Source organism: Oxyura jamaicensis, chromosome 11 (assembly GCF_011077185.1).
Source record: "Oxyura jamaicensis isolate SHBP4307 breed ruddy duck chromosome 11, BPBGC_Ojam_1.0, whole genome shotgun sequence".
Taxonomy (NCBI): domain Eukaryota; kingdom Metazoa; phylum Chordata; class Aves; order Anseriformes; family Anatidae; genus Oxyura; species Oxyura jamaicensis.
The window spans coordinates 215,772-241,604 of NC_048903.1; the positions used below are offsets into that span (position 1 = coordinate 215,772).

Sequence of the window (25,833 nt, forward strand, 5' to 3'; positions counted from 1 at the left end):
TAGCAGCCGGCAGCAGCAGCGCCTGCTGGTACTTGTGCCCAGGGAGAATAAACAAATAATATTAATTGGGGTTTCAATGCCAAACAGCAGCAGATGGCTTGTCGGGGGAAAGAAGATGGTGGTGTTTGAGGTTTTGAGATAAAGTGGATGAGCCAGGAACCACTCTTGACGAAGAGAGCTATGGGGAAAAGTATTGAACCAGCTGACAGGCAGAGCTCTCTTTCCAACAGCAACCCCAGCCACAAGCATTTATTAGTATAACTTAATCTGACAATGCTACTACCTCTCTTTTTTTTTCTCCCCTTTTCTCCCTTCTCTCTTTTCTGTTGAAGCCATCTTACGTTTTTCGCAAGTGGACTGCACATCAGAAAGCAAAACTGTCAAGTGGGTTGTCATATTAATAATGGTATAAAGCTCCCATTTATTTCAGTGAAATAGCTTTGATTGCAGACTTTTGGTAAGCTCTTCTTATAACAAATGAGCTTTTTCAAGGTCCTGTAACTCATCCTGTGCACCAGGTCATATGGTTGTCATATTGGCCTGGCTCTTCAGTCAACCAGCTAATGCTGCTTTTTAATTGCTGCCAGAGCCACTGCCACTGGTCTGGTGAAAGGCTGGCAGCAGGACTGAGCCAGAACCATGGGCTAGAGTTTCCCTCCACCTCACTGAGCCACAAGGTTTCACCCCTTTCTTTATGATGATTAGGGGCAGAGCTCAAGTCTGGCCATCGTGGCTTGGAACAAACCTGTCCGTCAGCAGGGACAGCCTGGGAGTGCAGGGCTGCTTCTGTGAGACTGCTGGATCAGCTCAAGGGCAGTCCTTGGTGCTCCTGTGGGCCAGCTCACAGGACCCACACATGGGAGCAAATCCCTGCACTTTGAGACTTGTGACTGCTCCCCGGCCATTCAGAGTGTCAGACGATGACCAATTTTCATGTTGAAAAGTATAATGGAAGTGTAATTTCTCCCCACAAAAGACAAATCATGCTGGAGAAAGAGGCTGGGAACACTTCCCATGCTAGGATTTGAAATTGTAATTTGGAGATGTCAGCAAGAGACCTGGCAGAGTACTCGGTGGTGTGGCTGTTACCTCCAAATACCTCAAGTCATGTTTTGCACCACCCTGCACAGTCAGCTCCCTCCTGTGCTGGGAGGGCTTTCTAACCAGCCCACAGGGTTTGTGTACCCAAGGCGTGGGTACGTGCCTGAGGCTGGTCTTGCACCCCTGGGTGGCTCCGATAACGCAGAGGTGAGGCAGGCAGGAGGGGACACCTTCTGTGATGTGGGATCGAGAACTTGTTCCAGCACAGGCTGGTTAGACGAGTTCAGTCTCCTCTCCTCCTAGTACTGGTCCATACTTGCTGGTCCTTCCCCTTCCCCACAGCTGTGGTGAGATGTCTGTAGGCAGAGGCGAGGGCCGCGATAGCCATGCTGGGCTTGCTGCCTTCTGCCAGCTCTGCTGCTGTGCCCGAGATGCTGCCTCGTTTCCTCCTGCTCTTTTGGGGGCTAAACAGAAGACGTCACCTTTCCTTGAAAACCTCTTATTAGTGGAGCAAAGCCACAGCAGGATTTTGTTGTTCTGCTGGGCTCCCACTCAGGAAGCCTGGTACAGCATCCACATGGGGATGATGACCGGGCAGGGCAGGTGCTTGACTGCCAGGAAAGCCTTGTAAATGATTTTGCATCCAGCACTTCTTGCGGCTGTGTGGCTGTTTGCCTTTCCGCTTGCCCTGAGGTCTTTCTCCTTTCTCTCGTGTCCCACAGACTGCCTGGGGTTGCTGCTGCTGGAGTCCATGGCGTACACTGGGACTCCCTCGCCAGCGGGGCCTATCGGCTCCCAGTACTGCGTCTGCAAAGTCGAGCTGTCCGTCTGCGGCCAAAACCTTCTGGACAGGGATGTCACTTCCAAATCCGACCCCTTCTGTGTCCTGTTCATGGAAGTCAATGGAAAATGGGTGGAGGTAAGTCCTGAAGCTGTGTGGATTTCTGTCTCCTGTGGTTTGCCTCTGCTGATGTCTCCAAATGACACTTGTGTTTTGGGCACGAGGACAAACCTTGATTCCTAACCAGAGCAGAGACTCTGTGTTGCTCATGGTTGGATCAAGCTGGATTAACATTTCTTTCAGCATCTTTATCTTTTCCTTCCCGCTGTGCCTGGCGAGGGAGTCCTGCGATAAGGGCTCTCGTGAGGTGCTTTTAGCAAGAAATAAATTCATAAGGATGAGCTTGCACTGAGGTCTGTGCAAGCTTTTAAGCTCCCTGAGGTTCTGCAGGTCCTGTTCCTCATCACATTATCTCTTGACCAGGACATGCCTGATTTCCAGATGCTCATGTCTGCAGTATCACAGTGTGTGTGGCAACCCCTTGAAGTTACAGCAGAGTGAGGAGTTGGTTTGGGCTACACTGAACCAGGAGCTTCATGGTAGCTTGGGGGGCTGCACATGAGCTGCTGGGCCAGGGTGATGGGTAAGCACGTGTGCAAAAGGCATTTCAGTGCTCCCAGCACAAAGCACGTAGACACGTGCTACAGGAAAGGAGGCAGTACTGAAGTTGCACCTTTGGAGGAATCTCCTCTGTGAGGCTGGTCCTCATTCCTCTGTTGAACTGACCTTCCCTAGCAGAGGCGGAAACCTCTCAGTCATCCCCACGCTGTGCATAGTTGCCTGGTTCTACAATTGTTCCTTACCATTTTGTGCTGACAGGTGTAATGACAGGCTAAACTTAATTGCAAACCTCAAAATATCAACTCAGGCATGTGGTGGGCCTGAAGAGATCTTACCATGTGTGAACTAGTCCCAGTCACTTCTCAGTGTGCAGTAAGCTCGGAGCACTTCAGATCTGGATGTTTGCAATGCTAATCGTAAGGGACAGATATCATGAGGACATGGCAGAGAAAGCAGAACATTGTGAGCTGGATGCACTAGGAGGTGTGGATCAGTTCTGCTGCAGACAGGCAGCAACCAGCTGGCAAATCCTGAGTGAATGGGAAAACTGTACAGACACTTTTCTGAGCCACTTCAGCAGGATGAGGCTGCTGCTGCTGGGGTTAATGGAGTGAGAGGGAGTTTACCCTCAGTGGCTGTCTGAATTATTTCATAGCATAAGTGAAATGGCCTGATCCCCAAAGTTTGCTTCCTAGCAACCCACCGGCTGGATGTGATATCCTCCTCCTGCTGGAAGTGGCATAGGAGTACACACCCCACTGCAAGCCACTTTGGGGACTGCACATGTGCATGTTGATACACTGTTCATCCAGAGATGCCCAAACTGGCTTTAAAATTGGCTGGTAGCGACCAAGATTGCTGCCAGCGGTGTTACTGCAGTGGCAAGAGGTTTCACTTGGGGGGGTCTCCCATGCAGATGTACTTCTAAGACTCATTTTGCAATTGAGTTGTGCACGCAGTGGACCAGGATCTCGCAACTGTGGTTTTCATGATGCTTTGACTGTTCAGCTTCTTACATGGAGAAACTATAGTCATTGTTTCCTTCTGCAGCAGTCCTTGTTAGGCAAGGTCTTGTCTGTGATAAAGTTGGTGTCTTGAATTCAAACTCCAGTCTGTGCAAGAGCATTTTGCTCTGTGCCTAGGAAGTACCTTTTGGCTACAGAGGGATAGATTCTGGGCTAAAATGCCTGCAGAAAAAAATAAATAAATGTGGATTTCATTTTATAAGTGCGTTTGTAGTTAGATGGTATATACCTTCTTTTCAGTTTGCCCATGAGGGAGCAGATAAGCAGTGCATTGAGATGTGATGGATGGGTGCAAGTAGCGGTGTTGGATACAGACCTGGTCAGCACAGCACAGAATGAGCAGCTGAGGGGTATTAAATCACCAAACTGCAACAAAAATGTCCCAATTCCCAGGTGGTCTCATTTTTCTGGTATCTGAACTAATGAACTAGTGCCAAGGAGTTGATGAATCAATGGGCATTAGCTAAGGTATCCTACAGCTGATCTTGATGTCAGCAGGGAGGGTGTGGGGGCAGACCTTGCCTTTGCCATGGTCTGCAATTAATTTTGCTCATCAGGTTGGGTGAGACTAATGAGCTTTCCCATCTTGATAGGTGTCATCTCTTTGACCTAGTTGTGCTTTTCAGGAATTTCTCTTTTGCTGTCAGTAATGTCTCAGTCCAGCAGTTTTGATTCCAAAGCTTTTGCAATACAAACGTGTGGTTTTGCTCTTTTTCCCCTTCCTCTGCTATTTTTAGCTTCTTTGTAATTGACAAGGTAGGTGCTGGAAGCCAGCCTTGAATGGCAGATTGCTCAAAGCTCTGCTGCTGTGCTTTCAGTGGAGGTCAGCATGTGGCCCAAGCTGGAGATACATGGAGCTGTTCCTGGTGTCCGTGTGCAGGGGATGTGTCTGGCCCTGAGCCTCCAGCACGCTGTGGGAATGGCCAGCACCCAAACCCTCGCGTGCCCCCACACCCTCCTGTGCCCCCATGTTGTGGTAGCAGTGTGCAGCAACAGGACCTGAGGGAATGGCATGGAGCTGTGACAGGGGAGGTTCGGATCCAATATCAGGAAAAGGTTCTTCACTGGGAGGGTGGTTGGGCACTGGAACAGGCTCCCCATGGCAGTGGTCCTGGCACCGAGCCTGCTGGAGTTCAAGAAGCATTTGGACGCTGTTCTCAGTCATACTGTCTGGTTTTTGGGAGGTCCTGTGTAGATCCATGAGTTGGACTTGATGATCCTTTTGAGTCCCTTCTAACTTGAGATATTCTATGAATGTATGATATTGGACTGATGTATGGCAAGAGGTGGGACTGGTGATTTGAGGGGGTTGTCACAGTTGAGGCAGTGGCTCTAAGATGAATCTGTTTCCTGTCTGAAGTGTTGTCTCGAATAGCAAAGCTGGAATATAGGGGATGGACAGGGACAGGCCACGACGTGCTCAGCAGCATGCCCTCAACCCATAGCATGTGCTGGCAAGCACTGACACTGCAGGTGCCTCTTCTGCACTGGGGGTAGTGACATGCCATGGCCTTCTTTAGAACAAGGGCCTTCAGGATCCGCCCAGCCACGGTCATGCCAGCACCTGTACCTGGGTACTGGGGCTGCAGTGCCTGCGAATGCCGACAGCAGGGGTTCTGTTCACCGGTTTTTCTAGCTGTCGTTTTTGTTCCCAAATACAATTATTTTGTCTCACTGAGCTTAAGAAGAATTAAAAAATATTAATGAATCAGCCTTGGAGGGGGTGGTGGAGGGAGGGAGGAACAAAAAGCACAGGGCCAGAAGTGACATAAAGATGGGTAATGTGTCAGCGTTCTGCCTATGTCGTCTGGCAGGAGCCAGGAAAGACCTGGGCCATGACTCAGCTGTACCCCTGCTTTTGTGCCAGCCTGAGTCATCCCTCCATCCTGAGCCTCAGTGTGGTGGCGCTGGGCACCCCTCATCTCCTCTGTTGCTGCGTCTCAGAGGGGTATGGAGGCCATCAGCTGCCAGCCTGTCGGCTTGGGGCTCCTAGGATATCTTTGGAGGGGAGGGCAGAACGGCAGCGTGGCATGGAGTCTCTGCTCCCAGATGTTCCATCCTGTGTTCCCTGCCCCTTAGGAGAGCATCTCCCAAGTGCTGGGGATGCCTGAACGTCTCCAGCAAACCTCTCCTTGGAAACTGGAGGGCCCTTGAGCTGCATTCATTTAACACAAGGGTTACAATTAGAGAAACTTTCCTAGATGTGTGATTGTTTTGTAGAATTGAGACTCTTGGCTGAACAGAAATCTTCAGTTAGCCTGGTTGCTAACCGAAGGCTCTTAAAAACCCTTGTGCTTTTCTGCTCCTGGGTTGCAAAGCCACTTCTGCTCTTTGCAGGGCACACAAATGTGTGTGTCCAGGCGAGGAGGAGGAGGCAGGAACCCATGGCCTGGTTGCCTCCTGGTGGATGTTGTGTGAAAAGCCCTTGTGCACGATGGTTACCAGCAAGGTGGAAGGTAAAGAGCTGTACCAAACTGAAGACTGAAATATGTGCAAGAAAGCAGCTGAAGCCTGTGATTTTTTTGAGCTTTACACAGTAAGCAGGCAGTTAAACACTTGGTCAGCTGGGTGTTGACAGAAGCCTCCTCACTCTGTAAGGGTCAACTCGAGACATGTTGACTGTGTTTCTCTTCCCCTTCCCTGGCCCACCTGTTCCTGGTAAAGCTGGAGATGGGACCTCAAGTTGCCTCCTTCAAAGCTTCACCTGGTGCCCAGGAGCTGGTTTTAATGGGGAAGGCTGTTCTTCCCTCTCTGCTACCTGCGTGACACAAGACTGTTGCAGCACAGCCTCAGCATAAGACAGACACAGACCTGTTGGAGTGGGTCCAGAGGAGGCCACGAGGATGATCAGAGGGCTGGAGCACCTCTCCTGTGACGAGAAGTTGAGAGAACCAGGGATGTTCAGCTTGGAGAAGAAAAGGCTCCAGGGAGACCTCACTGCAACCTTTCAGTATGTAAAAGGGGGCTTATAAGAAAGATGGAGAAAGACTTTGTATTGATTGTGACAGGACAGAGAGCAGTGGTTTTAAACTGCAAAAGGGTACATTTAGATGGGATGTAAGGAAGAATTTTTTCGTGATGAGAATGGTGGGACATGGGATGCCCAGAGAAATGGATGCCTCATAATTGGAAGTGTTCAAAGTTGAGTTGGATGGGGCTTTGAGCAACCTGATCTAGTGAAAGATGTCCCTGGCCATGGCAGGGGGGTGGACTGGGTGATCTTTAAGTGTCCCTTCCAATCCAAACCAGTCTGTCATTCTACAGTCTCCCTGACTGGATGTATCCCTGTTGGTGTGGCAGTGTGTAAGAGCATTTGTGCAGTAATAAGTGTCTGATTGCACTGTGGAGATACTCTTGAAGTTCCTGCTCTTTCTATATTTGTTTCTTTTCCATTTGCACTCAGAAAAAAGGCTATTTTTGTTTCAGTGTAAGGCACAGCCCTTCTTGCAGAAACGGGTTCTTTGTATCTTTGGGTGCCCCTCAGTTTTGCAGCAACCCAAACAGCACGCTGCTTGCCTCCAGCCTTGCCATGGATGCATTTTGGATAATGGCAGGGTAGGAAGAAGCACAGGCAGTCTGCTGTCCCCTTCTCAGATATCCATTATCCCAAAGGGGAAGCAGCTGCCTCATGAGCTCACTTTTCATCCTGATTTGACTTGGTCCCTGGCTTCCCAGTAGCTCAGTGAACATGAAAGGAGCTAAAATCCATCTCTGATTCATGTGTAATCCCATATGCTAGCCTTGAAAGGGGATTTGTGTGTGTTGTGCTTGTTTGGACAAGCTCAGTGCTCATGAATGGCCACTGCTCCTGGTCCACCAGGAGTGTCTCTCTGAGCAGATGTTTGGGTCCCGCAGTACAGGCAATGGCAAAGAGGGAAGGATCTGTGCGAAGCTGCATTGCTCTGGCTGGTGTACAACCCACTAGTGTTGGTTTATTCGATTTCCATCTCCCCAGAGGGTGAGGCAGGTGGCTATTTTGAGAATACAGCATTTACTTTATTCTTTTCCTGGCAATTAAGACAGACTGAGTGACCAACTTTAAAAATACTGCGATAGTTGATATATATAGCAAACTTACCACATTTCCACTCAGTCCCTCCAAAATCTCTCTTCTATGCTGAATGAGTTCCATTGGGACTCAGAGGTATGTGTTTTCATTTTATGCTTTTTCTGTCATGGTGTACTTATTTCTGGCTCTGTTGCTCTGGCAGACATCCATCCGTCCTGCAGTCCACAGGTGCCAGTGCAGGAGCTGCTTTCTGTGGAGGTGTTGCCCTGGGACCTGGTTTGTGTCAGGCAGCTCAGCCTTCTCCGTTGGGTGTGTGGACTGCAGGATGAGAAGTGATGCGGGCCAGGGCTGCAGGATCCTGCAGGTGGATGTGATGGTTTTCCTTGGAGCGAGCAGCACCAAGGGAACAGCCTGGTGAGATGTGATACAGATGGGCTGGAGGAGAGGAAGGAGCATCTCTCCTTGTCCTGGTGGGTGCTTTAAGTGGCTTGGGGGAAGGAGGAGGGAAGATTTCCATGTTCTGGCAACATATTCAAAGTGTTGTGTGGAAGGACAGACCCAGCGTGAGGAGACAAATGTGAGGTTTAGTCTGCTCCCCCCTCTGATCAGCTTCCACAACCCATGCCACCTATGTGAATTCCTCCTAAGCACAGCACTTCTTTCACAGGGAGCTGTGTATAGGTGGGACAGGACTTTCTGGCTTCAGGAGACCTTCAGCAGTGACACCACGGGAGGGGAACCAGCTCTACCCACCCCACTCCATCCATAGGATGCTGCTTCCTAAGGTGTCTCTTGTACACCTGCTGTGTAGGGGATCAGGGAGGCTGCACCTGAAGCCTCCTGGCCATGCACATGTGAGGGCTGGGGGCAGAGGTGTGGATCCAAGATGAGAAGTACCCCTTGGTCCCACTTTGCACCCCACCTGAGATCCTGTCTCACACCTGAGCATCTGTGAGCGGTGGCTACCTTTACTCACTTATTGCTCATCACTCACTTTGGCTGTGCTTTTGGCTTTCTTTCTGGCCTTTTTAGCTTCACAAGGATATTTACCACTCCCACCATGCTGTGGCTGGATTTCCTGGGCAGTAACCTCCGTGCTCCCTGTCCAGCCCTTGGCTCCCCACCGCTTCCGTATGCAGCTCCATGCTCCACCTTTTGTGCCCTCCTCTCTTCACAGGCATTTGGGGATATTGTTTCTTTCAGCTTGCTTGCCTGCCTGGGAATCAGCGCTGTGCTGGTCCAGCAGGCAGCTGGAGCTTCTCTGCAGATACCTATCACCCTGGTACTCAGTTACTGAGGATGAAGAGCGATGCTTTGAGTTAAACATTGTAGTGTCAGCGGATCTGAGATGCTCCAGGTCATGCTTTGCTGGCTGGGCTCATGCCCTGTGGGTGAGGGCAGTCTGGCCCTTGGCTGCTCACAAGATATAGGAAGCCAGTGAGTCGTGCCCACCTTTACACTGGTTCAGGAGGATTTTGGAGGCATCAGAGGAAGGTGTTGCATCCATCAGCCTTCCTCCCACTTCTCCCTCTGCAGGGTGCATCCTGGTCATCTCCCTCTGGAAAGTTGTCTTGGAGAGCAGTGCCAAGTGTTTTTCATGGCAGTGGGCAGACATGGACATGAAGTCCACGTGTCATATGGTTAATTGTGTGTCTCGGGCTTGCAGCGTGTCCGAGCCAGGGTTGCTGTATTACTGCAACTCCTGCCACTGCCAAAATACCATAGAAAATGCAGGTTATCCTCCCAGCCCTCTAAACATGTCTGAGCAGACAAACTCTCTTCCCTTCACACAGGGGTATCCAAACTCCAGGTGGTATAGCAGCAGCAACAGAAGGGCGAGGATTTTTCACACCATCTTTGCAGTCTGGAGTCTCAAGTCTGTGTATGTTGAGGCCATCTCATCACCAAAATGAGGCTGGGGGAAGAAAGCTGGCTGTGCTCAGCAGGTTGATTTTAGGGAACAGGCAGAACTGGGATAAGTTGTTTCTCCAGCCAGCCGATATCTAGACTGCTGGAAGACCTGCCTCAGACTTGGGAGATTCACATCTGGCCCCATCTCATGTTTCTCCTGTGCTGGTCTCAATGTATTCCCTGTGTCCCTATCCTATTTGTATGAAGAAGGTTATAAACAAAGATGCTCTCTCCATCTGAAGGACTTCCAGATCTATACGGGATGGCAGGGTCTGTTGAAGTCTTCTGTGCATCCTTCTAGCCCCTTGTTTCTCCTAATGCTTGGTGAAATTCATTTTTTTACGAAGGGACAAGAAAGAAGATACCACATGAATGTTTTGTTTTGAGGTCTAGAGGGAAATGCTGGAGGGTTACTGTTCTGAGTTGTGATGCTTTTTGTTTGTTTGCTTGTCCTTGCTGTTAGTTGCATGGCCTGAAAGAAATAGCTTTGGCTTGACTTTGAAGGCATTACAGCAGTGTGTCTGGTTAGTTAAGGACAGGAGAAATAAGTGGCTGGAGGTGTGTGAGAGCGTTGGCTCCAGGGGTTTTCTGTGTCTTGAGAGAACGGGTGTTAGAAGCAAATGCAAAGATTTCAGCTTCAATAAGCCTTGAGTGCGCACCAAGCCTTGGCACCCTGACCTGAGGGGTGCAGCTCTCTGCAGGAGGTGTTCCTTGTTTAGGTGCATTCCACCTTGCATACAGAGTGTTAAGGCTTGCATTTAGGGATGTGTCTGCTGCGTGCCTGGTGCTCTCATGCTCTGATGGCCACTACAGTGTTTCTGCGTGTCAGGACTCCAGCTGAAGTCAGAAGAGACATTGCAGTGACAAAGATGTGAGGTACAGATGTCTAAATGCCCCCTCTTTTCTTTGCAGCTTGACAGGACAGAGACAGCTGTGAATAACCTCAACCCAGCTTTCTCCAAGAAGTTCATTGTTGACTACCACTTTGAAGAAGTGCAGAAGCTCAAATTTGCCCTGTTTGACCAGGACAAGTCAAGCATGCAGCTGTATGAGCATGACTTCCTGGGTGAATTTTCCTGCACGCTGGGCATGGTGAGTCTCTGATGTCCTTTCCCTGCTGCTCGCTGTCCTCCAGCAAAGGGACCCCAAATCACAACAGCTGCAGGCAAGCTGGGGGGACAGAGCTGCTTCTCATCTCTACTATAACGTTTGTTGGGTCCTTCCTGGCAATAAATAAATAAATAATAATAATTTGATTGCTTGTCATACTTTTTAGGTCAAAGTGTTCCATTTCAGGGCCATTGGTTACTTGCTCAAGTCTCAGCTGGCCATAGTATGGGCTTCTGCTATTGACTGCAGAGAGAAATCAGAGCCCTGGGGGAGGTGTGTGAGGGTGTTTGCACCTGGTTATCTTGGTCGCTTGCTCTGGAAGGTGTTGGAGATAACTGTTTCTCACCAAGGGTTAATAGTAACAGCCCCGATCACCAGCTTGGATTTGGACTTGGGAAACTTCCAGATGTTTAAAGTTAGGATACATTGCAGTCTACCTTCATATCTATTTATTTTTATTTTTATTTTTATTTGAAAGCTTTTGTAATAAAAAATACAGCTTTTTTTTTTTTTCCTGTTTGAGAATAAAGCATTCAGAAAACACAACCTCGGCGTTGTGAGGCAAATCACATCTCCTCTGTAGCATGTTGGTGCAGCAATGTTGTCTTGTGTTCTTGTGGAAGAGCTTTCAGGACACATGCTATTTATGTCTTTGGAAGGTCTTTGCATTCGTGAGCCCAGACCCAGTTAGAATTGCCAGCTAAGTTCTCCAACCTTCTTTGTCTTCTGAGCATGCTCTGACGCAGAGGTGAGAAATGAGGGAGATTTTTCCGTTCTTTTTTAGCCTCCAGCTGCCTGGGGCTGCTGTGGTACCTGACATGAACGTAGGGGCTGGGAGAAGCTGCCTCTTGTATGCTCAGTGCTGGGGGAAGCAGTCTGAGGTGTCCAGGAAGGCTTGTGAATGTGGTCGCCTTATTACACAGACTAATCTGGCTCCAGATATGCCAAAGGGGGCTGAATAACTTTGTTATTGCCAACTAAAGAACTTGTCAGAAGATCACTGACATTTACAGTCTGAGGTTTAACGCCGGTGTTTTTGGAAGAGCTCTGTGATGACCTAATTCTGATCCTGCAGAAATTAAGAAACAGCCCAGGCTGGTGCTCAGTGATAAAGGCCAATCCATTTAGCATTCGTTTTCCTGTTGTTAGATTGCAGCCACCACTGGTGTGGGACAGTTCGGCAGTGCTCATTGTGAGGGCCACAGTCTTGATGGACACTGCAAAAGGAGAACTTAAGGACATAAGGAAACAGAGCTGAAACCTCACCGTTACTAATCATACCTCTGCAGAAGTCCAGGGCTCTGCTGGAGAGAAGCATTGTCCATATGCACTGGGGAAGAGGGTGGAGGAGTCAGCCTCTTCTTTTCCTGCATGTGAGGTCTCCTAGATGAGCCTAATTCCTTCTGGTGCTTTAAAAGGTGATGAGGTGCCCAGATTTTGATGTGTTTTTGTGGCAGTTCTCTTAACTGATATGTGAACTTCTTAGTGACCTGTAGTCCACAACAGAACACCAGCTTGGAATGGAGGGATCTTCTCACATTCCCTTCTTCCCTGAAAGCCTCTGCCTGAAGCGTTGTTGTCTTCTCCCTGTGACCAGTGCAGCATCCCTGCGTGGCAGAGCCCAGGGGGGTGTGGGGAACCACAAGGGCCTGGGGAGGAGAGGGGTGGAACAAGGAGGACTTGGGCTTGTGGGCTCAGCCACACTGCTGTGGGGTTTCTGAAGTCTGTTTTTTATCTGGTGAGATGTTTTCTTAAGCCCACCTGCTTTTGAGGCACGAGCAGCTGTTAGAATGGAAGGAGAGCAGTCTCAGGCAGCAGTAACCTGCCTCTGATGAACTGCACAATGAGCACCTGACTTCCCAGTTTTGAGTTTGCATCAGAGCCCTGTCAGATGAGCTGGATTGTTTTATTGCAGCTAATTAGGTCTGTGGCGAGATTTAAAAGGATGGTTGGATTGCTTGGAGGCCTGTAATGACCTCTGTGGCTGAGTGAAACCTTAGGAGGGATCAAATTGCAGGCTGCATGGTGTCCATGCTTGCTTCTTGCCAGGGTTGCAAAGAAATCTTATGCCACAGCAAGGCACAAACATCTGGCTGTTATATGGTGATTCATATACGTTTTTAGAGCTAAAGGACCAGGACATGGCTGGACTGAAGATTCCAGCATAACTTCAGGAGCTCCAGTGCTGCTAGCCATGATGGGCAGGGGTTTTGCTGCAAAACTGCAAAAAGGGGAAGGGAAAAAAAGCATTTCTGGAGAGCAGTAGGAAGAATCCAAGTGTGGCTGTGTCACCTGGATGGTGGTAGCAAGAAGCTAAGCCATTTTGTTCATTCATATTTATTTATTTATTTATTTCTGACTGAGATATAGGACCAAGGAAGGAGAGAGAAGGATGGGTGGGGCCGCACTTTTTAAATTGTAACCCGTAGCTTTTGAAAGGGTCCCTGGTAGGTATGGGAGAAGAGCATGGCTGGTCCCAACAGGTTGCAGTTTGTTGTATGGGGGTCTGCATCCCATGTGAAAAACTTACAGGGTCCCCAAATCTGAAGGCACCTAAAACTCCTTGAGCTGGGAAAATTGCAAGGGGTTTAATTCAGCTCCCAGGAGCCTCTTACAAGCCAGAGCTGAAGGGGAGAAATGCCTTTGGGGGGGGTACCAACCCCCTGTGCCTTGCTGTGCAGCCCGTAAGTCTAGGAGGATGCTCGGGGAGAGCATCTGGCTGATATCATGGTTTCTCCATGGAAACATGCCCTGGAAGCAAGTTGCTGGCAGGGATCATGTTAGCTGAAAAAAGATTCCGTTTGTGGTTGAAGGGAGTATTTAACACAGTGTTTGAAAGGCTGAGTTGTGATTTTGCTTGGGACAAATCACAGTAGCTATGTCTTTGTAAGATCCCACTGACTCGCAACACACAAGCACCTGGTCCGTGGGTTAAACAGGGGGTTTTGCATTGCAGGGGCTGCTTCAGCCTCTTGTGCTGTTGCTGCTCCATGCTGTTAAAAAGCCACCTAATGCCCTATGGACTCGGTGGTGTTTTGGGCGTGCTGCATCCCAGTCTGCGCCACAGGGCTCTTTTGACCTGGGAAGAACTGAGTTTCACTCGGGTGCCTCCAGTGATGGTGGCAGCATTGACAACATCATGGTTATCTCTGAACACATCTTTTTTTTTTTTTTTTTTTTTTTTTTTTTTATTGCTGTGAATGCTTAATGTGAATTAACTAACATGAGCAATGATCAGTTGCTTATGAGTCTGCTTTTGATCACTTGTACAATCATGACTTTGTTTTCTTTGTCTTCTCTAGATTGTCTCCAGCAAGAAAATAACAAGAACTCTCCTTCTGGGGAATGGCAAGCCGGCTGGGAAAGGGATGATAACGGTACAGTAACTCATTTACCTTACCTACAGAGTGTTTAAATGCACATTATAAACGAGGGATGGTGCAAGACACTGAGGGGCTCAGGATGCTGCAGTTTGTGTCACTAACTTTTTTTCCTTTGTCTCCCACTTTCCTGCCCACCTCTGGTCTGTTTGGAGGACAAGGTATTTGGGCCAGAGACCATCTCATCCAGTCTCTGTCTGGTGTCCAGCTCCGTGAGACTTCAATCTGTATTTTGGTCTCAGGGCTCTAAATTAAAAAAAAAAAATAATCTGGAGAAGTACAAAGTAAATATATACTGTTGTTGATTATCTTGTAGATAATGCCTGTTCAGACCTCCCCATAGCAGATGGAGGTAAAAGGGCTGATTTCTTTGCTGACAATCAGTGGTTTTGTTTGTAGGAAGAGGATAGAAGTTATGCCGTTAGCAACAAGTCTCATAGCAACAGCCTCTGCTCCTGCTGCAGACCCCTTCGGGCAGTGGCATTCCCACTGCAGATCTATTTAGTGATTTATTTATTTGTTTAAAGAAAGGACTAAATTTAGGCTCTTTTCTCCTATGCCACATCTCCCATCATTTTTGTTTGCTTCCTCGTTACAGTTTTTGTTAGACTTGCAGCAGAGCAACAAAGGCGTGGAAGAAAAGGCCAGCCAAGAGTTAAACCACAGTCAGGTTTTAGAAGCACTGAAGGGGCTTAAAAGCAGTTTGAAAGACCAGGAGCTGGCTGATGCAAGGGCATCTCCATTGCTGTTTGCTCTAGAGACTGGGAAGATGCTGTTAGCTTTTCTCTCTTAATTGCTGCAGTTAATCTTTAAATGCAAGAGGAAAAGGCACAGCAAAGCTCTTGATGGTACCCAATGTGTGCCTTCCTCAGGAGTGGGCTACTGCCACCCCATGCTTGAATGGGAGGGACTGGAACAGATTGAAAGTTCCCAATCAAGTTCAAAGTTGCGCACTTTAAAGAAGGAAGCTTCTGATCTGTCACTAATGCATCATTAAAATGAAGCGGTCTGAGATGTCTGCTTCGTTTTGTACCATTGGTATAATTCTTTGATGCCACAGTGTACCTGTTTGTTCTGCACAGCCTGGCTTTTCCTTAGCCTCTGGTGAGCCCAAAGTGCAGGGACTCCACACTGGGTCTGCTTTTGACAGGAGTGTCATCTGCAAAGGGCAACCTCCATCTGCTTCCCTACAGCTCCAGTTCCTTACATATGCGCACCCAAGGACTGGGTGGAAGAGAAAAACGATGCTCTGGCTTTGTTAAAGTGAATGGAGAACAATCTGCCTTTCTGAAAACAATGTCCTTAAAGAAATCCAACCTCACAATCTGCCTTTTGAATACAATGTCCTTAAGGAAATACAAAGTTATTGCGTATGTGGGAAAGAGAGCCCTTTGTGGAGCCTGCCCTCAGGTTCTTGTGCTCGTGGCATCTCACGGGGCTGAGGTTGGCTGGTGTGGGAGCAGCACATCCAGCCCCGATCCACATGGAGTCACCTTCCCCTCGGCAGCAGGGAACTTGAGGCTGTGTCTGCAGAGCTGTGCGTCCGCGTGGGGCAGGGGGAAGGCTGGCAGTGAGCAGGTCCTCTGGGGACTGAGGAGAGTGGTCTCCTCTGGGCAGGCTGTGATTCCAGGGCTGTGGCTGCCTCATCGGCTCTGCACGTTCCCCACCTCCCATTAGTGTGAATAACCCTCTGATTGCTCATTCTGAAGAAAATTGTCCCCTTGATTTCACTGAGTTTTGTAAAGGCCCAGCTGTAATTATGCCGCATGTCCAGTGAAGGACAGCCTCCCTGAGATCCAGTGAAGGCAGTGCCCCGGTGAGGGGAAAATGTCCGCACTGTGCTCCCGGTGGGCCCCCAGCTCCTCAGGCCAGAGGTGCCGAGGGACACGGGCACAGCCATGGCTCAGGTCCATGGGGAAGGGAAGGGGGGCAGGAGGCAGGAGGTGGAGAGCAGATGTTCGATCAGGACAGAGCCTTGAGAAGAAATTGAAATGATTCAGAAAACGGCTGCTAACAAATGAATAAACGTGTGGTGGTTCTTTTTTTTTTTTTTTTTTTTTTTTTTGTCATAAACATTCTCTTTCTTAAAATACCAAGAGACTCATTAGACCGTGTTCCAGACAAAACCAGCCCACTGGTCTTTGGCAGTCAAAGCCATTTTGTTGAAGCATGTGTGAGATAAGTGCCTTAAACTGAAGTAAGCCAGGCTATGCTTGTGCCTGCTGTAGCTATCAGGAGCCATGATGGGGTGTTCATCCTTTGGCCATCTTGTTGGGTGACTGTGCAAGGATGGGGTTCTACCCCGGTTCGTGGTGCCACCAGGGTTACCCCGAGGGCAGGGACTTGGGCACACCATGGTGTGTGTGATCTTCATTAGATCTTCAAAACCTTAGAAATGGGTTTTGTAGGAGTTGCACGGGTATCTCCAGCATGTGTGTCCTCACCTGCTGGATTCTTCTCTGTTTTTTGGCTTGCTGTTCACTGACTTTGTGCTGAAAATGAACACAGCTTCCCTTTGTCTTTCAGATAGCTGCCCAAGAGCTCTCTGACAACAGGGTGATTACTCTGAGCATGGCTGGCAGGAAACTGGATAAAAAGGTGAGTGGTGATGTGTCAGAGGATGCAAATGTTAAACTTCTGTCCTTCATAGGCTGAGGGATGTGCGGAGGTCTCTGCTTTTGGGTGTGGGGGTGTCATAAAGTAGTCCCACAGGCGAAAGCAGGAGGCTGGGACTGGAGGTCTGGAGTCAGGTCCTGGCTGTGCCACTTGTTGCTGGGTAAGCCTGTGCCTCAGTTTCTCTGTTGTCATCATTTCACCACCTTCGTGATGTACATTTAAATGGAAAGATTCTATGTGACACAGGACCTGTGTTTTAGAGAGAGTGTTTTAAGCTAAACTTAATACTTCACTGCCTGCTCTTTTAAAGTATCTCTTGACTGCGCTGACAGTTTTGATACCCCTCAAGTCAATAAGTGCTCCTGGCTTGTTGCCTTTAGCCCTCCTCAAAACTGAGTGAATGTTTGTTTATACATCAAACAGTAGGGGCCATCTTTTCCAAGGAAGAAGCACTGACCTCATGGAGGTAGATGATGCAGGTTTTGGCTTTGGGTGTGACACGCAGCAAACTGTAAGCCTTTCTGAACAGAGCAATCTGACCTTATTTACCAGGCAACCGGAGTGATTCTTAAACCAGTTCTGTTGCTAAGCAATCGATGGGACTTTTTTTTTCCCTCTTCGTAATGTCTCCAGAGCTTGCATTGTTGGCAGGATGGCCCTTGGTTTTCAAACCACGGTAAAGCAAGCATTTAGGCAGAAGGGCATTTGCTCGGGCAGAAACCTTGGGTTGTTCAGTCCTGTTGTCCAAACCAGATGGATGCCCAGTTTATCTGAGTGTTTTTCCCTGCTGTTGGGAGCGGCTGTTTTCTCTCCTTCCTACTTACCCTACCTAGTAGTACTCTGCAGTGCAAGGAGCCAGATGTCCCTGCTGAGGAACCCTCAAGTAAATTCATTTCCTAAGTGGGCTGGAAAATGTCATTGAGCTGGTGGCTTCCTATGAGATGTGGCTGAGAGTCAACCCCATACGTGTCAATGGAGAAATCTCTGATGCAACAATTTGCTTCCCATGGAAAAGCCTCTGTTGTCTTGCAGAGCAAAGGACGAGATTTCATGGCAGGTTTGGTGCCGTTCCTTCATGCTTCAGGGTTTCTTTGTGGCCATGGCCATTATGAAGAGCAGGGCCAAGGACCTGGGTCTTCACACAACCTCCTTGCAGCACTGGCACTTCAGGCATATATGCACTTTTCTTATATTGTCAATTTAATTGGTGGCATCACTTGCTCTGTGGGCAGGGGTTGCCTTTCTAAACTGGTTTCCAACCAGGTCCCTCTCCAGCTTCTTCAGATAGGGCAATATACATCAGACCCATGGTCAAAATATAAAAATTCATCATCTGCCTACAACACTGTAGGCAGACAGTTTGCGATGTAGACTTGTTTGCACAGGAGTAAGGACTGCAAATAATCCCCTTCTGCGTCTCCCTCCAGTGTATCAATAGATGTCAGCAAAAAACTCCTTCCAAATGTTCCAAACAGCCACTGCCCTCATGCTAACTGTACCTTATGCTGCCTGTGCAAAACCCCAGCCCTGGCTTTTCAGGCTCGTGGTCTTGCTAAGAGAGCTTAGAAGGAGGTATCTCGTGTTGTGATGCAGGGGGTAAGTGCGTGAGAATGGCAGAAGCCTTGAAAATGCAGTCCTGGACTGAAAGGAGTCGCTGTTTGGCTGTGGAGAGCTTGCGGATGGGCACTTACTGGTTGTGGAAGAGGTGCCGCCATGAGAGATGCATTAAACAAGTAAGCATACAAGAGAGAATGGAGAAGAAGCAGCCAAGAAAAAGCATGGGGATAAGGGACCAGACTGCAGCTGCGAGCATGGCACCCTCCTGCAGCATGCAGTGTGTGGCAGGGGTCTCATGGGATTTCAAAGCAGGGCAATGGGGCCGTATTGCTTGCATGTGCAGCATCTAAGCTGAACGTCCCTTGCCAGCAGCTGTGCTGCAAACCAGACCTGTGTGCAGTGACCAACCTGACCCCAGCGCCTCTCAGGCCAAGGGCAAGTTCTCCCCATCACACACCCCTGGTTTGGCCACGCGATGCTCCCTGCCTTGCTTTAAATGGCGAAGCTTCACGGTGGGGAAATACCAGCAGCAGAATCAGCCTGAGGCTTTTGTACCTCCTGTCAGATCACCTCTCGGTGGAGTTTTAAGAGAAAGAAACTTGTGGAAGAGAAAGCATTTGTACCCAGGCTCAGCCCTGGTGATTCCCAGTCCCATGGCCATTCATGACAGCACAGCTGCAGGGGCAAGCATAATTTTGCAGCATGGCTGGGGAGGGCAAGCGCTGCAAGCCAGGATTGATGCTGGAAGCTGCATTTTGGGGAGCTGCATCCTGAGGAACCTGCATCTCTGCCCTCCTTAGCTGTGGTGAGCGAGACCCAGTTTGGATGATGTAGGTGCTTGGACCAGCTTGCAGATCGATCTGGTCTGCTGAGCTCTTTCAGTTGCTCAGTTTCTGTCTCTTGCCAGGCTTGCGTGGGTGAGATGTTGGTGGTTTTGACATTTTAAAATAGCAGTCCCCAATCTTGTGGCTTGGAGGCATCTCCCACCCTACTTTGAAAGGAGCAAGGCTCACTGTGCTTGCTGCTCCTGGTGCTGTGTGTAGGACCCCAGCGGGCATCCTTCCCTGCTCCCTGCTGCTGTCTGAGCTGATGCCTCCACCACCTCCCGTGGGGTCAGTGCCAATGAAACCGCTTTGGGCTGCAGGTTAAGCCAGCATAGGCAGGGGCAGGGTCTAGGAGAATGGGTATATATCAGTGGTTCTTTAATTCATCAGTGAAGCTTTGAAGCACCGAGTCCAGGCTCTGGCTAAGAATGCACAGGACTGTACCATAACCAAGTCCCCTGCAGAAGGTATGGCTTGTTCTGCTTTCCTGCAAAAACAGTAGGAGAAAAATAGCATCAGAGCGCCTCCCTTCAAGCTTTTGCTCTTCGCTATTGACTTGCAGTAAATAATATAAAATAAAATGAAAGTAGTCATCAGAGGTGGCTGTGAGTTTTGACTACAGCACGTTACAGTTTCTCCAAGCCAAAATGCTTTGCAGTGATTTACATTTCCAGCTGGCTTTGGAAACAGGATTTGGATAGAAATGCTAACGGATTTTCCTCTGGGACTCTGCTTGAGCCTGCAGCCATTCCAGCTGCTGCCTCCTGGGATGGGAGCCCCTGGTGTCCAGGTGTACCCTCAGCCCTCTGCATCCCTGCTCCGTCACCTGGAAGCCCAAAGGGTCCCCGCCAAAGCCCATAGGAAGAAGTTCCTCCAACTGTTTGAGGATTTAGGCAGCCACCTCCATCTGGGAGAAAACCCAGCTGAAACAGCTCTAGTTCTCAGTAAATAGGAAATAATTTGGAATATTTTGGGTTGGGTTCACTTTTAGCCACATCCTAGTTTTTTTTTCTGAATGGGAACAAAGTTCTGCTTGCAAGCACTGGGGCTCCTCTCATGAGTGCTGCCTGCACCGCCCGCTTGTGCTGCTCTTGGATCTCTGCCCGCCAACAGAAGTTGCCCCCATGCAGATGCCCAGCGGGGAAGTGTGCTTGTGTTTCTTGTACACCAGCAGCCCTTTATCAGGAGAATATCTAAGGAAGTGCTGGCAGGAAAGCAAACACATGCTGGCTGAAGTCTGCGTATCTCAGAGGGTGTTGCATGATCTCTGTCAACACCCGTGCAGCTTACTCCTTAAAGATTTACTCTGCTCATACTTTCCTGCTGTGTGTAGGAGGGTTCCCCCTCCCACACCCCCGACACTTGTGCACTTCATAATTGTGTTTTTGCTTTGAAGCTCTGGATGTTTTTCTAACCCAAACACAACTGCCTCCCAGCTGGGGCTGTTCTCCGTGGCACTGGTGTCCAGAGAGCGTGCCAGGGATGGGCTCCCGTGAGCAAAGTCCCACGGGCACACGCCTGGGCATGGAGTTGCCCACTGCAGGAATGCCAAGACACTGCGTGAACATCAACAAGATCTGCGTGTCCAGAACACAAACATCTGTGGAATTGGCATCCCCATGGACCACTCACGCTGGGGATGCAGGAGGAGTCTGGAAGGCACACCCAGCCCTCTCTTCCCCTCTCCTGAGCACTTCGGCACTCGGTTGGCATTGTGTGTACAGCTCATACAGAAATAACCATTGTTATTTCTTGGCTGCAAGAGTTCGTAAAGGTTTTTGCTGTGTTGCTGTGTTGGGGAAGACAGAGGTGGGTGTTTAATGTGATTCTTCAAACTGGCCTATGCGCACGCTTTTTGACTGATTTACAGAAAAAAAGATGGGGAGGAGTTCTCTCTTGCAAATTCCTGTGTAACCTGTCCTGTTGTTCTTCCCCAGGATCTGTTTGGAAAGTCAGACCCCTTCCTGGAGTTTTATAAACCTGGTGACGATGGGAAGTGGATGCTGGTGCACAGAACAGAGGTAAGCGCTACTCCAGACTGAGCTACTGAAACACCACAATCCTTAAATCAGCTTCTTTTGCCCTTTATGGCATTATCTCATAAATCACCGATAAAGGGGGCTGGGATCTTGGGAGTGTCTTTTAAGGGTCTTGCCAGGTTTTCTTTAAGTGATGGGGCAGGGAAGGAAATGTTGCATGCCTTACAGGTGCTCCAACAGCCTCCAACTAGCCAAACACAAAGCACTGCCCTCAAGCCAGAAGAGCAGCTTCATGTTTTGAGACCACGTGCAAAGAAAGGTTTCCTCTTCTTGCAGCTTTAGGTGTATGAAGTAATCAGCTGTTAGCCCGAGGCTGCCATTTGTCATGCCAAAAGGGAGGTGTCTGGCAGGAAAGGATAAGTGCTCTCATTACAGCCTGTTATTTAAGAGAAGGTGCGAACGCCCAGCTGGGTGCATGTAGTGAAGGAGCAGGATCCTCCTGCACGCCCACCCCTGGGACCTGGTGGCTGGCAGCATATGGGCACCACATCTCGTGCATGCCTCCCTGTGTGGGCTTCTTGCTCTCCCAGCCTCCTGGAGGAGGTGTTTACAAATTCTCTGCTAAACTGTGCTCGCAGTGTCAGGGTTTTTCCTGGTCTGCCTGTAAAATAACAGCCTGTTGCGAGCCCAGTGTGGTTATTTGCTATCTCTGCCCTGCAGCAGCAGGGACAGACCCGCTCCTCACCTGGCTGAGCTGCTGTTAGGCTTGGCAGAAGGAACCCGAAGGCTTTGGAGAGAGCTGCTTTCACCTGCTGGCAAAACTTCCTGCATGTGTCTGGCATATTGGGGCTGTAGGTTTGTTCCATAACACAAACACATGCCTCAGCAAGGAGGCTGGCATCGGCTTGTCTCTGCCCGACACATGTCCCTGAGCCTCTTCAGCTCCAGCTGCAGAACTCCAAGGTCCTGTATGGGCAGGTCCTCTGCTCCAGCTGTCCCGGGTGGGCCTTGGCACAGAGTAGGGTTGCTCTTTGGTCTTCCTTTTTTTTTTTTTTTTTCTTCCCCCCTTTCCCTTTTCCTTTGAGCCAGGCTGCCCCTGCAATACCATACTGTGGGTACAGCCCCATGGAGCAGGGAGATGAGGTCTTGAGTGCAGCCTGTGCAAAGGCAAGTCTTGGGATGGGAAAGGGCTGTAGGGTTCTTCCATCATAGTGGTGGCCTTTGCACCTCTTCATCAGGCATCTGACTTGGATCAGAGTGTATAAATCACCTGCCTGTCTCTTTCACCCTTGCAGTTGCTGTTACAGTCCACATTCCTCCCTTTTCCTTATTAAGAATGTATTAAAACAGCTTCATGGTGTGAATATATCTGCTGGTGCTTCAGTGAGACCTGCCATCCTGAAAAGTCTTTGCCAAGCCTGTATTTCTGGGCCTCTCTGAGCATTGTGCCGCTGAGATTCACATGAATTTTTCTTTTTGAGCAAGGCACCTTTGTGAAAGTGACTTTTCACATGCCCTGCCAACATCTCTGATGTCTACAGCACATACAGTTTGCTAGCACACCCGGTTTCCACCAAGCAGTTGCATTCTCTTAGTGAATGTCAAAAAGCATCAGTTACGTTTCTCAGCTCAGGTGTTGCAGAGCGGAGGCGAGATCTGGACATGCCAAGGGCCATTCAGCTTTCCCTGCCGGCTGTGCTGTCCCACTGCTCTGTCTCCTCGGTGGGCAGACCCTGGATGGGTGCAGTGGTGGCAACCGACAGTAAGCAATGGCTAGGGTGAGGGATGCGGAGGCAGGTTTAGAAGCCCCCCTGTTCAAAAGTTTGAGATGTGGCTTTCTGCAGCTCATCTGGGATAGAGTTGGGGTGTCTTGGGAATGTCCCCTGCTTTATGCCTGTTTTATGTTTCACTGCATCCCTCCATCCCCACCCCGCAGGTGATCAAGTACACGCTGGACCCCGTCTGGAAGCCGTTCACTGTGCCTTTAGTGTCACTCTGTGATGGGGATGTGGAGAAGCTGATAAAGGTAATGGCTGCATTTTTGGCATGTGTCATGATGGGATCCATTGTTAAGCGTCTAAAACTCCATGGGTTGCTTATTAAAACAACAATAACAACAACAACAAAAGCAACACAACCCCAAAACAAAACAGAAAAAATCTCAGTTGGAGGTCTCCAAAGCAGGGAGGAGGGAACCTCAAATGTCCCCGCAGAGCTGGGAACATTGAAGGGCTGTGGCTGTCTTGTGCCGCAGCATGGAGGAAGAGGATGCCAGCCCATGGGCAGAGCAGAGGGACAGCTGTGCCCTCCTAGCAGGGGTGTATTCACCGCGTCTGAGGCTGGTTTGTGCTCCTTCTGCCGCAGGTCATGTGTTACGACTACGACAGTGATGGGGGACATGACTTCATCGGGGAGTTTCAGACCTCAGTGGCCAGGATGTGTGAAGCCCAGGATGCCTTTCCAGTAAGTGCCATCACGTTTTATGGGCAGTGACAGCAGAGGGGCAGCTCCTTGGGGCTGGAGGTAGATTTTGCTTGCACTGAGACCATCAGCTTGTTCTGGGCTTGAGGGAGGCTCAGAGGAGTGGAGAAACCTATTTATTCTCCCACCAGCACCATGAATAACTCAGGCCACTGTTGTAGCTGAGCTGTCTGAGTTACAGAGCGTGAAGGCAGTCTTGTCTGAAAATCTGAGATACCTGAAGCAGCATCTGTGGCTTGGGGGATGCCCTATGATTTGGGGGGGCACAGCGAGAGGGGGTCCCTGCCTTCCCTGCACAGTGTGCGGTGCTGCTGAGGTTGTGTCTGCTGCAGGGACAGCCCAGCCCCAGGAGGCAGGGACAGCTGCCAGGGGTTTTGTGGCAAAAAGCTGTCCCCATCTTTCTGGTGAAATGCTGGCCAAAAGCCTCTGCAGATGCCACCTGATTCAAGGCATGCCATGCAGGCTTCTGAATAGACAGTGTTTTCCACTGCAGTCGTAGCTAGGACTACAAAAATAGGAGGAGGTCTTGGCCAGCAAGTAGGTATATGTAAAATAACGCACGGTATAATTAGAAAAGTTAATTACTTTTCTGGGAAAAGTAACGGCTGGGAAACTGAGGCACGAAGTCATGAAGTGTCCTGTCCAAGACCACACAAGCTGATGGAGCCAGAGCCCATTTTTGAATTTGAGAGGATGTGGGAGCCGTTTTTCTACTATATGTGCAACCTGCAGCCTAGCAATAAAATCTTTTCTCTCCATTGGACCCTGGGAGACACTGGTTATAAGAGAGTTAAGGTCTCCTTGCTGTGCACTTGTGCCACCGCGCCTCTGTGCACGTGCCCGAGCGTGTGGCGTGGGTGCAGCTGAGGACGGGCTCCCTCTGCCTCGTCCCCTTGGGTGGCTCAGCCGGTGCTGCCTTGCTTGTGTAACTCCCAGTGCTCCAGGGGCAGCATCTGGGCAGAGATGAAGGCTGCAGCGGGAAAGGCCAAGCACCCTCCATCCCCGCTCCATCTGCTCCCCCGCTGTGCTGGGCTGAGCTGCCAGGGGCTCTGGCAGAGGAAGCTGCTTCCAAAGCAAGCAGCCAGTGCTCGTCAGCACTGGGTACCGTGCTCCAGCATCCCTTCTCCCCGAGGCGGTTCCTTGTGACCTGTCACATCCTTTCATCGGGCCACACTGATGGGTGTAAATATGGAAACAGCAGAGAGATGCTCTTGCTGCAGACAAGGCACTGCACGTTTGCCGATGGGAATAGGACGAGAGCTCGCATCCCCTCTGCTGCCGTACCCTCCCTCTATTCTTGCTGATGGTTTCCAGGGCAGGCTGTATCAGACTGTAGCTATCACATCTCCTGCCTCAAGGATTTTCTGTCTTCATAGTTTTCCCCTTGTTGTGCCTGGAAAATGCCTCTGGCTCCAAGCTGCTGTAGCTCCAAGCTGGTTGCAGGCTGTGGCTGTCTCCAGGATGGAGGGTTGGTGAGGACCTCCTTGCTGAGGACCTCCAATACTGGGATGACTTTGTGGTCAGAAGGCAGCAGCAAAATTCCTGTATTTATTGTAGGGAGTTGAATGAATTGCAGGGAGGCATGAATTCTCAGCTCTGAGATATGGAGCAAAAAATTCTCTTTGCAGTGTGGACGTTGTCGGCTTCTTCCATACCCACTCTCCAGGCTGAGGTCTCCTGCTCTACTGAACCCCCCAGGGCCTGGGCACTTCCCCTGTCAGCTGGTGCTGCTCCTACTGTAGGCTTGTCAGCAGCATTCAGTTACTTGATTTCTGCCCTAGAGGGTTTTTTGTTTGTTTGTTTTGTTAATGTTAGTTTTTGTTTTTTTCTCGGGCATGCTGGTATTTGACCTATGCTGCGACATGAGATGGCTGAAATACTCAGCCAAATATGCCTTTATTTATACAGGCTGCCGGAGCTGCAGTGCATCAGGCAGCTGAGCTTTGAGCCTGTTTGTAAGAGGCTCCGTCTGCTTTTGCCGACTGGCTGGAAGCTGCCCAGCAGCACTGCTTCTCTCCCCATCCCTTGCAGTCCCATCCCTTCGCTGGTCACACATTCCCCTGCAGTATGGTGGCAGTCCCTGGCCTGCCTGTGGTGCTGGGCACTGGAAACTCTGTGGTGCTGGGGTTCGGTGGTTACATCCAGGCTCCAGGCTCCATCCATCACTGCCATGAACCTCTGTACACGCTGAGGGTAGATGGAGAAGGACAGATCCAGGGCACTGCCCCAGTGCTGACACCCAGCACCTGCTTCGAGCCCATCTCTTCTCTGGGCCCTGGCTATGGGGGCCACAGGGGTTCCTCTGCAACAGGTACCAGGAGCACCAGTGGGGTGGTTGCTGTGGATGTCAGATGTTGGGGGCTCACCTATTTCTGTCCCTGTCCACACATTTTCCTTTCCTTCCCCACAGGACTCCTAAGACATGCAGTGCTGGGCTGGCCACCTGCAGTGACTTGTACTCGCACGCACAAGTGTCTTGTTTCCTGGCTGCCCTCTCT

General features: G+C 49.8%; 1 protein-coding gene across 1 annotated transcript in view; it reads left to right on the top strand.

Moving 5' to 3' along the window:
• The window catches only part of CPNE2 (copine 2), a 55,119-nt gene that overhangs the window by 11,955 nt on the left and 17,331 nt on the right, over positions 1-25,833 (top strand). The window contains exons 2-8 of the mRNA XM_035337026.1: positions 1,764-1,960; positions 10,301-10,480; positions 13,801-13,875; positions 16,405-16,476; positions 20,813-20,896; positions 22,791-22,880; positions 23,219-23,317. Of these exons, the coding sequence (XP_035192917.1) occupies positions 1,793-1,960; positions 10,301-10,480; positions 13,801-13,875; positions 16,405-16,476; positions 20,813-20,896; positions 22,791-22,880; positions 23,219-23,317 (768 nt within the window). The 5' untranslated portion in view covers positions 1,764-1,792. The remainder of the gene's footprint in view (positions 1-1,763; positions 1,961-10,300; positions 10,481-13,800; positions 13,876-16,404; positions 16,477-20,812; positions 20,897-22,790; positions 22,881-23,218; positions 23,318-25,833) is intronic.